Source organism: Terrapene carolina, unplaced genomic scaffold (genome assembly GCF_002925995.2).
Source record: "Terrapene carolina triunguis isolate 2854851 unplaced genomic scaffold, T_m_triunguis-2.0 Scaffold192, whole genome shotgun sequence".
Taxonomy (NCBI): domain Eukaryota; kingdom Metazoa; phylum Chordata; order Testudines; family Emydidae; genus Terrapene; species Terrapene triunguis.
The window spans coordinates 15,996,231-16,010,136 of NW_020664543.1; the positions used below are offsets into that span (position 1 = coordinate 15,996,231).

At 44.5% G+C, this 13,906-nt stretch overlaps 1 protein-coding gene across 1 annotated transcript in view; it reads right to left on the reverse strand.

Moving 5' to 3' along the window:
- PRPSAP1 (phosphoribosyl pyrophosphate synthetase associated protein 1) overlaps positions 1–13,906 on the reverse strand; it is a 43,235-nt gene that overhangs the window by 8,399 nt on the left and 20,930 nt on the right. Inside the window, exons 4-7 of the mRNA XM_024206741.3 lie at positions 10,467–10,639; positions 9,882–9,997; positions 8,430–8,485; positions 7,451–7,596 (exon numbers count right to left, since the gene is read on the reverse strand). Of these exons, the coding sequence (XP_024062509.1) occupies positions 7,451–7,596; positions 8,430–8,485; positions 9,882–9,997; positions 10,467–10,639 (491 nt within the window). The remainder of the gene's footprint in view (positions 1–7,450; positions 7,597–8,429; positions 8,486–9,881; positions 9,998–10,466; positions 10,640–13,906) is intronic.

The window sequence follows — 13,906 nt, forward strand, 5'->3', positions numbered from 1 at the left end:
GCCTCCCACTGTAAAGATAGGTGCTTCAATTACTATGATTCAACTGTACAGGCTTCAGAAAAGTTAAGAACTTTCAGACACCTAAAAAATAATGTTTTTGAATATATTGTTACAAAATGTATGCACTTGTCTAATACCTAGCATTCTACCAGGGCAGAAAGAAAAGCCTTATCCTATTACCAAAAAAAGGGATTTTAAGCTAATGGTAAGGAAATCACTTTTAGTCATACTGGATCAGGATATCTCACCTTAAACTGATTGAAAATACCCCTCTTGCACAGACTAATAGAATAGTCTTAAAATGATGTCTAAGATACTCTGTAGTTTGGAATGTTAGTAGCTTTGGCAGAGGTGGATATGTGGCAGAGTACAGGTGAGGTAGATTTAGGTGTACGATAAATGTGATTTATGGGGACCACAGTTTCAAATGTATACGGCTACTACATGAAGCATATAAAACAGTACAGTGTAAGGAGTCTCATGTAAAGGACTCATTTTCCTTTAAACCTTACTCAAATTTTAAAAAGGCCAAAGATTTATGTTTTGAACAGAATAAGTCAGTCAGTGCTGAATTTTAGTTTAACGTCTCAGTTAGGCAGCTAGCCTGAGTCCTAACTGAAGTGCTCTTTGAAGCAGAGATTCCAGAGCCGCTCTAGAATTGTTTTCTACAGCTTGCTTGCCAATACATAGAGAGACAAGAGTGTAAAGGGAAAAAAACAGTTCTCATGTAAAGGGGAGGGCAAGAGGAAGGGTACTTTTAATAAACCAGGATTAAACTTCACAAGAGATAAGCAGGCTAAAATATTTCAACTGCAGGCCCTACCTACCAGTTTTGATTAATTATTAATCTAGTTTAGATAACAAAACTCTTGGTAGGAAGGACTGAGTTATCAAATGCCCAAAGGATTACATCTGGCTCCCATCCCAACCTTAACATACATTCCAGAGATGAACAGGGTTCTGCTTACAGCAGACAGGCCAGGGAGAAGGATGGTGAATGGATCTTAAGAGTTGAAATTCAGCACTATTTTACTGGCAAACATGTAACTCTTCATCTGGAGTTTGCACCTTTGCATTGCATAACAAATGAAGTATTCCTTACCAGTAATTTCATCTCCAAACTATGCTCAGAGTTTTGACAGTCAGCTACCAATATTAGCAGCAATTAGTGTCCTTCCTTCCTTCTCTACATTTAAATGCTATATTTAAGCCTTTTTTTTTTTTTTTTTAAGTAGGGTAGGCAGCATGTAGACCTACCCGATTCCTAAAGAGCTGTTCTCCCTTTTTCTTGATCAATTAGCTCTGTAAAGAAAAGAAAAAAAAATTGCAAGCCAATATCCACCCATAACCACATCAAATCTCAAAAGAACTTCGATTGCTCCAATGTGAGGTAAAACACATGCCGAAGTCATTGTGGTCAGTTTCTCCTTCTCCAAAAACCTTAGTCATAGTGACATTTACAAGTCAGAACTGCTGGGAGATGGTGGCTTGAAAAATTGCTCTAAATAGTAAGTGAACATTTCCCTCCCAGGTACAAAACCTTTGTTTCTATGTAGCTGAAAGAGGCAAACAAAGTTTAAAAAAAAGTAGGCCAGACTTGGATATCAGTTACTCTGGTGTAAGCCCAGAGTCCCTCTAATTAATTATATTTACAGGGATGTAACCAAGATCAAAGTCTGGTCCAAGGACTGCAACTGCTTCTGAAGAGTCAGGAAGCTGGTTTTAGCGTTTCTAGTATATATATATTTTTAAAGGGTCATACACCAAATGAAGAGTAGTCATTTTTATAAATAGGACCATGAAAAATGTTTCAGAGAATATGTGGAAAAACCCAATTGCTCAGCAAAAAGCCCTAATCTTTGTAAAGGCTTATTCCTCTGATTTAAGTGCTGGATACAATTATCACACTTCATTAAGAGTTAAAAAAATCATTTCATCTGGCATAAGGAAATGGCATTAACCTGTGCTCAAACTTGCTGTTCTCATTCAGTGGCCAATACTTTTTAAGGAATCTTGTGGTGGCTTCAGTTCAGAGGCAACAAAAAGTTATCACAGTTTGTATGTGTTAAACTTACATTCACCAAGTAAAATAATGCTGTATTTACAACAGGACAACAGAAGAACCAATGACAAATAGTTATGCAAAGTGATGCATCTAGATGAGTACAGATTTTTTTTTTTACGCCCCCATTCTAAATACAGAAGAGGAAAAAGGCCCACAAGTTCACTCAGTTTTTTTACCCTAGTGCCTTTGCTTATGACAGCCTGGTTGTTGGTTTGAGTGGCATATTGCTTACATACATCTGGTAGCAAGCCAAAAGGCTACCTGAACGATTTAACATGTTACACACATTTTCAGAAGGGAGAGTCGGCAAGCACAAACTTATGTGCATTTGTTAAAGCACAACAAGCTTGAACACAAAGGCTCCATAAACAGCTACAAATACAAAACAGAACAGCCTTATAGGGATGTCCTGTATTAAGGGCTCAAAGGTTTCTGGTATTTTGAATTTTTAGCAGAGCAGTTTAAGATGTGCAGTCAAAAGTGTCCAACTATGGCACTTTAATACAATATAACTTTCCCATGTGTCGCTGAGTCAAACAGACAGTGGGTCCTGCGATGCTCTCTGGCAGGAGGGTAAAACATGAACCAGGAGCAGGACCCATGAAGTAAAGGCAAACAGTCCCATAGGAGCTGGTGTTTGGGCCAAGAGTAAATGTGGCTAAGGCCAGCTGACCCACTAGGAAGCCCACCCACAACTGCATGGACCATAGTTCTCTTTGCAGAAGGCCATGCATCTCCATGTAGGTCTCTGAGTCCTACTCCCACTTAGGTCACATCCACACTGCAGCTGAGAGGCGTAATTCCCAACTTGGGCAGACAGTCACACGCTAGCTCTGTTCAAGCTCACACACTAAAAACAGCAGCATGACTGTGGAGGCAAAGTCAGGGCTAGCCCAAGCTGCTGCCTACATATCTAGTATCTCAGACAGGGTTGTACTTGCGTGGCTAGTCTGAGCTGCAGTGACCACACTGCTATTTTTAGAGCATTAACTCTATCACAGCTAGTTATGTACGTCTACCGGAGCTGGGCATTATACTTCCCAGCTGCAGTGTAGATATAGCCTTGGACACAGACACCATTCTGTCTGTTCAACCACCACTCTAGCTCACAAAACTGGAAGTTCTGCACCGATTTCTGGTGGGAAATCCACGCTCTACAGAAAGGAGCATATGTCCAGGTGAGTGGCTCCTTCCCAGGAATACCCCAACTTTCTAGTGCCTACCTTATATCCAGAGGGGCTTCTACAGAATCAAGGATGTAATTCTGGAGACTTTGCTCCCTCCTTTGGCAACTAAGGACATTTTCTGACCCTTTTGGCTCAAGGGAACCCAAGTTCTATGTTAGTAGTGTATGCTATGTTTTATAACACTGTAGGAGAGCTAGTTAGATTCTATTCTGCTTCACCATCAAAACTAGCAGGAAACTTCCATGTCCGGATATTTTTGTTACTGGTGCAAGAGGAAGAAAAAAGAATCCAGCGTTATTCAGAACCTAAGGATTTTGCTGAAGTGGCATTTTGGAAAAACCTCTGGACTTGTAAACAGAACTAACTGGATCAGGAAGAGTCAGAGGATCGATACAGGACCTCAATATGCCGCTTTTCCTAACTCCAACTGCACTTTAATTTTAGCACAGTGAAGAGCAAATACATGGTACTCGCTACAAAATACAGACTTCATGGATTTTTCTTGAAACAGATACTTTTGTTGTTTTGTAGCCTAGCTAACAGAGCCCAGCACTTGCTCAAAACCAGGTAGCAAGTAAGACTCAAAGGCTGCAGAGAATCAACAAATAATTTACATAGAAGCACTACTGGCAAGGAGCAAGGCTCACCCCAGAAATTTACCCTGTGTTTCCCCTTTTTAGTCAACTTCAGAGTAGCATAATTTGATTTTTACACATTTGTGTTTCAGGCACTGAAGAATGCAAGGTAATTAATTAGACAGGCATCAAATTTCTCGGATAGATAAATAAGGAGGAAGGTGAGAGACACCAGCTGAGCTCATGTCTTGATAACAGTGGACTGAAAACATTTCTCCCCTGAAACCATAACTACACCGGATTGGACAAACCTATGTGCAAGCTACCATTAAGGAGCACTCAATTTAAGCCCCAAATCTGATCTACCTTAAGTCTGTTACAGAATCACAAATGTAGGGCTGAAAGGGACCTGGGGAGGTCATCAAGTCCAGCCCCCTGCACTGAGACAAGATCAAGTAAACCTAGACCAACCCTGACAAGTGTTTGTCCAACCTGATCTTAAAAACCTCCAATGAGGGGGATTCCACAATCTCCCCTGGTAACCTATTCCAGAGCTTAACTATCCTTATAGTTAGAAAATTTTTCTTAATATCTAACCTAAATCTCCCTTGCTGCCGATTACACCCATTAATTCCTGTCCTACCTTCAGTGGACATGGCGAACAACTGACCACAGTCCTGTTTACTACAGCTCTTAATGTATTTGAAGACTTATTATCTGATAAAGAATCTCTTTGGATTTTCAAGTTCTTTAAAATCTGCTATCACCATCCACGTAAGCCTTGACGCAAGATCTACATGCTCTACCCCTGGGGGGATTCTGCGGGACTGTGCACCCACAGAACCCACCCACCCCCCACTTCCCCCTGCAGATTTCCTATGTTTCCCTGCAGAACACGGTAGGGAAGCCACGTGGGGGTGGGTGGGGACCATGAGTGCAGTTTTTTAGGGGGCACATAGGGTTACATGCCACTGCCCCCCCTCATTCTGCAAGCAGAGAGCTGCCCAGTTGACAGAGGCTGTCTGGGTCCCCGCACAGCTGACTCTGCAGCTGAACGGTGCCTCCTGGGTCCTGTGCCAGTGGTGCTTCCCTTCTGTGTGCTGGGAGCCTTCCTGTTTTCTATTCTGCAGTGGGGCTGGGTAAGGGGGGGGGGAGAAGAGGAGGTGGAATAGGGCAGGGGGAGAGGAATGTGGGAGTGAGGGGAAGGGGATAGAGAAGAAAAGGGGATAGGGGCATCACAGGGGGAAGTAGGAGCCCAGCATGTGGCATCTCCTCAGCAGTAGCTGGGGCTCCTCCATTAAGCAGGCCCATTGAACTCTCACCCTGACAAGCGCTACACCCGGACCCCTCCAACGAGCCGCTCACACCCAGACCACCACCCCACTGATCCCCGACCAGCTGCACCTGGACCCCCACCCCCATCAAGCCCCACTCCACTCAGCACCAGGACCACCACTCCCCACTGGACCCCACACACCCAGAACCCCCTGCCAAGCCCCATCTCCCCATACCCAGCCCCCACCCCACCCCCCAAGCCCCAACCACCTTCACCTGGATCCCCTGCAGCGTCCCATTGCCCCTGCACCCAGAACCCCACAACAAGCCTCTGTGCATCCAGATCTCCCACTGAAGCGCCTGCACCCAGATTGCCCCACACAGAAACCTCTCACCCCACACCTGGATCTCCCCACACTAAGCCCCTCCACACTTGGATCCTGCTGGGATGAGCCTGCCCATCCATACCTGGTGCAGAGGGGCAGGGTCCTGGGGTGTTTCTGCGGCAGGCCCAGCTCTTGCACTGTGTCAGGGTCATGTGCAGCCTCACTGCCAAGTCCCTATACCGTGGGAGGTGGGGGCTTCAGGGTGATCTCCCACCTCAATGCAGCCAGTGGCCTGTGCGCCCCACTGCCATGCTGGAGCCACATTTATTTATTAACAAATAAAATTTGCAGAATTTTAAAATGTGCGCATCATTTTTAGGCACAGAATTCCCTCAGGAGTAATACTCTAGTTATACTAACGAGTAAAAAAATTCCACCCATACCTCGGAATCAAGGAAACAGACCAAAGCACCTATGTTAAATTTCAGTTCCCATTAGAAACAGGAAGGAAAAATGCTTGCAAGAGGACAAAAATCATAGACTAACATTTGCTGTCAGAAGCCAAGAAGAGTCTCCTGCTAGCTTCAATATGTCCTTTAAGTGTGTACTTGTTATACTAACACTTGTGACAATGACAATTTCCTTTGTACCCACTTTGTCTCAGCATCGTAACTAGCTAATGCATGAAGGATGTTGATCTCTAAACATCACATCAAGGACAAGAGAGGAACACACACTTTTGGTTATGTGTTCATTATCATTCTGCAAGCACTGGACCATCTACGCTATTGGTAACCTCTGCAGAGACAGATATCACTGAGCTAATCTGCTTGATGGAATGTTGCTTTCTGCAGCTGAGGTACCTGTCCATGTCTCCTCCCCCGCTTCCCTCCCCACCGTCCACCTTGCTCTAGTCTCACATACATACACACACAACGCATCCATGACTCTAAACCCTAACCTTAGGGCCCAAAAACATGTACCTGGACAGCTAAGAGGGAAGGGAAACAGTTGGATTTTTTTCCCCTTATCAGTACTGCTACCACTGTTTGAATCCTGATGTTGCTAGCAGGATAGTAGCATAGTTCCTTAGAACAGTTTTTTTAGGATTCTGGACCTAAAAACAACATTATAAAACTGTGCTGCCGGCTAATACAAGGGTGAGGATAGAGAGAGCATACAAGGTAGCATTCTGAGTTCCAAAAGTTCTTAGAAAGACCCTTATTCATACTGACCAAACAAGTCACATTAGAATGCTCCCAGAAACAATATCTAAATGACACTAACTAGCAAGGTTTTGTTCCCAGTACGGACAAGGCTATTATAAAGGCTGCTGTAGTTCTAGGGCACAGCCTCCACATTCAGAGGACAGCAGCCAAAAAAACAAAACAAAAAAAGACTGCATCCAAAAGGAGAAAAGGGCTACCCACCCAACAATCTCTCAGCTCAGTGGCTATTATTCCCTTGCAAATTTCCCTTTGGTATTTCAATAAGATGGTTAGAAGTCAAGTTTATTTCATTAACATGAATAATTTTGCCACTCACTGATGAATAAATGCTGTCTCTACATTGATGTTTGTCACATTCTCCCGGCACTAACGCCAGCTGAAGCTGCACTGGGACTAGTGTAACAGTGGGAGATTTGACAAAGACCTCAGCGTAGACAAGGTCTTCAGATCTAACTTCAACCTTGTCTACATGAGAAGTTGCACTGGTATAGTTTATATCAGTGGTTCTCAAACTTCTGTACTGGTGACCCCTTTCACACAGCAAGCCTCTGAGTGCGACCCCCCCTTATAAATTAAAAACTTTTTTTTTTTATAAATTTAACACCATTATAAATGCTGGAGGCAAAGCGGGGTTTGGGATTGAGGCTGACAGCTCGCAACCCCCTGAGGAGTCCTGACCCCCAATTTGAGAACCCCTGGTTTATATCAGTAAAATGAAGCAGACAGCAAGCTCCCATCACCATGCCTTCCCCCATTGATCAAAAGTTAAATGGAGACGGAGTGCTAATCTTACAGGGCAGCTCTAGGCCAGAGTGCACAGTGGCATTTTTGACAGTTGGGGGAGAGTGGCGGCCGTCATCCATGTCCTGCTCCGTACACTGAGCCTCTCCATGGATCACTGCTAGTCCCAGACGCAGTCTCTCGGCATAAGACTGAGCCCTGCATGAAAACCAGAACAGGTTAGAGGGATACATGAGAACACCTCTGGAAAGGCCCTCTGGCTTGGTATACTTTTTAATCACACATGTTTAATCCTTGCCTACAATCAACAAGGGAATTTAGGACTCTACCACTGTGCCACTCAACTTCCAGACAAGCTCCTTCCACTTCCTAGCAAAATGTGTAGGATTGGTGCTAGGAAAGAACTGCCTTTTCAAACCCATCTTCTTCAAATAGCCCAACGCCCAGTACCTCCCCTCTTCTCTGCCTCGCCATTCCATCACCAGGAGGTTCTTGGTGTTCCTCCGCATCCTCTCCCTATGACAAGCTGACTGCCACTGCCTTCTCAGGCCTGCTGATTCAAACACAGACCCTTACTGCAACCACCACTGTACCATGGTGTGGGCCATGGGCTAGGTGCCACTTCCTCCTAATGGCAATCTCCACATTAGCATTGGATAGAGGCAACAGGTGTGACTATGTAATCTGACTGTGCCCAGTACTGGCTCTATGACTCCTTAAATGTGTGAGAAGCTCAGACATTCTTGAATACCCAGGTAAATAGAAACTGCTCAATACGCCAGCTGTTGGGAGCTCTAAATCTGGGCATTTCCCCGCCAAGTGCAAAGGTCAGTTGTGTGACAATCCAGACAGTTGCACCTCAAAGGTTGGCAGCACTAAGTTTGAATCCAGCATTTTACTGCAAAACAGTTTGACAGACAAGTTTACTGTCTCAGTTAGGAGACTCTGCATTTCGACATGTACTCCATACTACCAGATCACAGCAGGTTTTATCAAATGTACACCCCGACAGCCAGGAAGAGTCTATTTACCTTTTCGCTGCATCAGGGGATTTGGCGACAATAACTGCATTTCTGTAATCTGGAATCTGGATTAAAAAGAAAAAAAGGTTACTAACATGTAAGTAGTGAGTCTAGTACTAGGTACAGTACTTGTTCACCCAAATTGTAATGAGTTAGGAACAACAATTGTCTACACATCTTTACAATCAAGTGCAACAGTTGGGGAACCTCATGCTGTAGTACTAATAAAAGGAGATAATTCCATGCTAACACCAGTGATATAAAGAAGAGCAGTCAGGCATTTGTATATAACCTGCCCCACGATAGGACAGAGTACTCAAATTAAACTTTAATACTCAGAATTCTTCATGCAATACAATTAGGTCATGGAACTCACTACTAAAAAGACATTTTGTAGCTCTACACCACCTTTCTTTATTGGCTTCAACAATGTACAAAGTGCACACTGCCAAACGCAGCTACTTCTTTGGGTACATCTACATTGGATGTAGACATACCTACACTAGCTCTGATTGAGCTAGCGTGCTAATGACAGACGTGTAGCCATGGTGGCACAAGTGGCAAGATAGGCTAACTGCTTGAATACTTAGGGTTGGCAAGCCTGGCCCAGCACAAGCAGATGCACTAGAAACAGAAGTGCACTAGCTTGATCAGAGCAAGCATGAGTGTATCTACCAGAGACAGAAGTTACACTTCCAGCTCCAGTGTAGACATACCCTGAAATGGAGGGCAGAAGCCAAGTGGTTCACAGCATATACTGCATGAGAACGGGGGGTGGGGGTGGGGGGGGAAAAGAGAGAGATGGGAAAAGATTTTTTTTTTTTTGGGTCCAAAGACAACTTAAGGAAAGGGCCAGACATGGAAGATGCACTGTACTCTACTTATCCTGAATGAAGGGATGAGTTGATTCTGCCAGCATTTAAACATGCTGTTCCAGAGATCCTGGGCACTCTACTAAAAAGCATCACTCTTGCAGTCTGCATGATTTTGCTGGGATCCAAATCATACTTTCTGAATATCTAAATAAAACAAATTGCCTCCCCACCTTTGCATAGCACTGCTGGAAACAGTATAGCATAAAGTCCAGCTATAATTCAGCTCACCAAAACATCCACTTCACCGTGAGAGAAACAGCTTAATAGGATTTTAAAATGATTAAAGGCATGAGTAAGAACAGTATCTCAAATGACACTAAGAAAACAATTGTCTAGAACAATGAAATTCATACTTCAGAGCATGGCCTTATCTCCAGTTTTGATCAGGAAAGAGTTTCCAAACTGCTACAGTATTGCACAATTTGGTCTATTTCACACTTTCCTGGAAAGCATTTGGTATTGTTCTCTGTCAGAAACAGACTACAGGAACAGACTGACCATCAGTCTAGCCCAACAAAACAATGCTATATCATGTCAAGTACTGGTTAAATGCAAACAAGTATAGATAAAACTAGAGTAACCTTACTTCTTCCTGTATATACTGAAGCAAGAAAGGGGATGCCCTTAAGTTGTCTACTGGAAAGCTGAAGAAGCCTTGGATTTCCTTTTGATGAAGATCCATAGTGATAATGTGTGTTAAACCTAAAAACGCAAAAAAGAGTGAATCACCAAATAGCCTCTCCTATCCTCTGATACAATTTCTGGAATATATGATCTGTGCGTCTCCAAATTTCATGGTCTCTAAATTATCCTATGTCAATATATTGTATGCCACATTTTAACAGATGTATAAGCTGGTAGAAGAAAAAGCTTTGAAGCAAGTACTGACAACCAGCCACACTATTATAAAAAACAAAGCACCAGAAAGAGCATAGCATAGGCAGATCAATACAGCATTCCTAATCAGATATTTGTGAATCATCCCCAGATACAACTGTAAAAAGACAGCTGAACAAATGTTAGTTCCCCCAACGTAGGCCGAGGACTTGGGGACAAGTCCCCAAGTGTGAGGGGGGAGGTAGGGAAGGGCAGTTGATTCCCAGGGGTGCATGGTAGTTGAACAAGTTATAGAGGCTAAAATTCCTGCTGCCTCCTTGCACGACACACTCACCTGCTTTGGCCAGCATAGAAGCTAGCAGTTTGCAGACTATGGAGCCCCTCTTCCTCATTTTGCTTTGTTTGCTATAGGGGAAGTAAGGGATGACCCCAATAATATTCCTGGCGCAGGAAGTCTTCAGTGCATAAGCCATTATCAACAATTCCATTACAGCAGTGTTCACATCTCTAAGAGAGGTTTGAAAACCATTCCAAATATTAGTGTAGAAGAACTCTGATAACAATTCCCTCCCACAGTCTCTAGCTTCTTTGCTTAGTGTTCAAAAAGTAATTTGCTTTGAGCCTTTTTTGGATAAACCCTCAATTTTTGTTGCTATGAATGTCACATGTGATTTGATAAAGCTAAACAGACTTGCTTGTAGCTCAGTAGCCCACTGAGCTACCAAAGGCTAATTGAGAGCTACCACTTCCCACACTTAACTCTTATCCCTTCCTTTTTCTTGTTTACAACCTTCCACACCTTTTACTGCTCAGGCTATCAGCTATAGAGAAAATGAGGTTCTGCTCGTGGCATTTGTTGAGTTAAATATACTTAAAACCATAGATCTTCAATCAGCTTTAACAACAGATCAAGCTCTCTTACGCAGAAGTTCATTGTTACTATTTATGCTATTTTTGCTATGGAACTTAGTGGTATAACAACTCAATGCTTGTCAAGGTGCCTAAAAGGAGGGAATTTGTTCTACATGTGGCAGTTGGTTTTACATAGAAACAAATTATCTTAGATCAACACACCCTGCTGTAACTTTGTCTGGAAGAAAAAGTTTCTTCCAGAAAGTATCAAAGTGATATCTTTCTCTAATACTTCATTGATCTCTGTTAGTATTTTGTTTTGCTCATTGTCAGAGGTGAAAACGTAAATGAGCTTTACTGTGAGAAACAGGAAGCTCTGAAGGCTCAAATTGCATTACAGAGGACCATGATAAAGAAGCTGGATCTTCTGGTCACAGCAGTGTGTATAGATCCCATGAACCAGTGTCTCTTGAGATACTCTCAAAGAAGAGAGATCAGGTCTTAAATATATGTTGTCAGAACTTGTTGCCTAACAAACTCCCTCCAACATGATTTTTTCTAATATATATGCTCTATTTCAAACAGGTATTATTTTGGGGAAGTTCTATGGCCTACATTATACAGGAGGTCAGACTAGATGATCAAGGTGGTCTCATCTAGCCTTGGTATCTACAATATCCATTTTTCCACCAAAGAGAGAGAGTGTGCCAGCAGAATACACAGTAAGAACTGGATCATAATTACAAGCTACTTCCTAAGAACTAAAGGACATAGGTAGAGCCCTGCCTAGATATAAAAAAGTGGATCTGCATCCGCCAGGATCAACCACAATCCGATCTGCAATCCAACTTTTACCTGTATCCACATCCGCACCCTCAGCAGCAAGCTGTCTCACACCTCACAAGGGCTAGCTAGCGAGGGGGGGTGGGGTCTTGCAGGGAAGAGGCAGCGCAAGGGTGGGGACTGGGAGTAAGGGACAGCGCGAGGGCAGGGTCTCGAGGAGAAGGGGTGGGGGCATCGCATCGTGTTCTACTCCCTTGGGCTCACAAGCGACAGCACACGGCAGCAGCAGTGCGTGTTGCATCACAGTGGAGCGGAGGGGTGCCGGGCCGGCTGGGTGTGGGCCCTGCTGCCCAGGAGCCAGCGGGATAGGCCTGGGAATGCAGCCAGCGCTGCCTGAGGGGCCCGACCTGCTGGACAGGAAGCAGCATGGCAAGCGGGTGCTGGACAGCCCTGACCCCGACCTGCTGCGCCTCCCAGGCTGCCCGAGCCAGACGCCGCGGGCCAGGTGCCACCAGTGAGTAGAGACCTGCATGGTTGTATCTGCATCCGACGCACTATCCGCAAAAATGGTCTGCGGATATTAAGCAGATATGCACGCATTTGCAGGGCTCTACACACAGGAACTAACATGCATGCAAGGAATAAGACCTTGAATCTCTAGTTCTACAGATCAGATTTTCTATCTCTAGTTTAATACCCCTGTTGTAAAACATCCTTTTGGGGATTTTTCTCTTGCTTCCATCACTGCCCAGAAACAAGATGCATTCTATTACTGTTGCAACAATTAACATTTCACGCTAAACATTTTGGAGGGCAATGATTTTGTAACTAATATGTCATCCTTTGCAGCCTGTATAGTTAAGTTAGGATCTGAATCATGGAACATTTTACATTTACATTGAACATTTTAAGGAAACTAGTGACTTCCCCTCCCTTGCCCAGCTCCAAGCTGTGCAGATGTGATATTTTGCTTGGAGGCCAGCATCGCTGTGCTACTCATGTTTTCAGGAAATGAGAGGCAGGCTGCATCAAATCACCCTATCAGTGCTAAACCCCCCAAGCAACAGCTTCTATTGGGTAGACCCATGGAAACAGTGGTGTACAGTATGTGAAACATTCACAGATCATGACAGAGGTCTGTGAGAAAGACTCATCTTGCCTAACTTTTGCCATGTTGACTGGACAGCTATGCTTTAACTACACAAATCTTTCCTTGAGCCCAGTTTGGATGAGGAGACTTTCTAGCACTGTGTTGCTTTCAACTGAATATGGTGGGCTTGTTCACCAAACATTCTATCCTATCCTGCCAATAAGCTTTGACTCAGCTACTCAGGACTGAAAGACAATTTAGAGCCTTGTGGAAAATATATGCACCACAGGGTGGAAAATCCAGTAATATCCTCAGAACAAAGACAACCTTACCCACCCTATTATACCAGCTATCATGGGCAAATTCTCAAATTATAAATCAGTCCTGCAATAGGTCACCAATCTTCACCCCATATATGCCTGCTTTTGTGGGGTACAGAACAGTTGTGTAGTCATTTGGTGACAGAGCCTAAACAAGTAAAGCTAAGTGAACCAGCTGTCATTAGGGTCAGAAGGGATCATCACGATCATCGTCTGACCTCCTGCACATTGCAGCTATGCTGGGCAAGAGGAATGTCATGGTAAAACCTCAACTCTGAGACTCCCATGAATAGAGCCCTGCAAATCCGCAGATATCCAAGTCATATCCATGGACCACTTTTGCGGCTAGTGGATAGGATGCAGATACCACTGCGCAGGGCTCTACTCACCAGCGGTGCCTGGGCTGCAGCATCTGGCTTGGGCAGCCCGGGGGGCGCAGGTGCTCGGGGTTGGCGGCAGAGCCAGTGGCTGGGGTTGGGTGGCAGGTCAGAATTGGGGCTGTCCAGCACACACTCACCGCACTGCTTCCTGTCCAGCAGCTCAGGCCCCTCGGGCAGCGCCAGCGTCCCCATCATGGCAGCACTGGCTGTGCTCCCAGTCGCAGGCCCATCCTGCCAGCTCCTGGGCAGCCCCACTGTGATGCAACACGCACTGCTGCTGCCATGTGCTGTCGCTTGTGAACCCCCCGGCAGGAGCAAGCAATGCACCTTCCCCCCAGCCCCTCCTCCC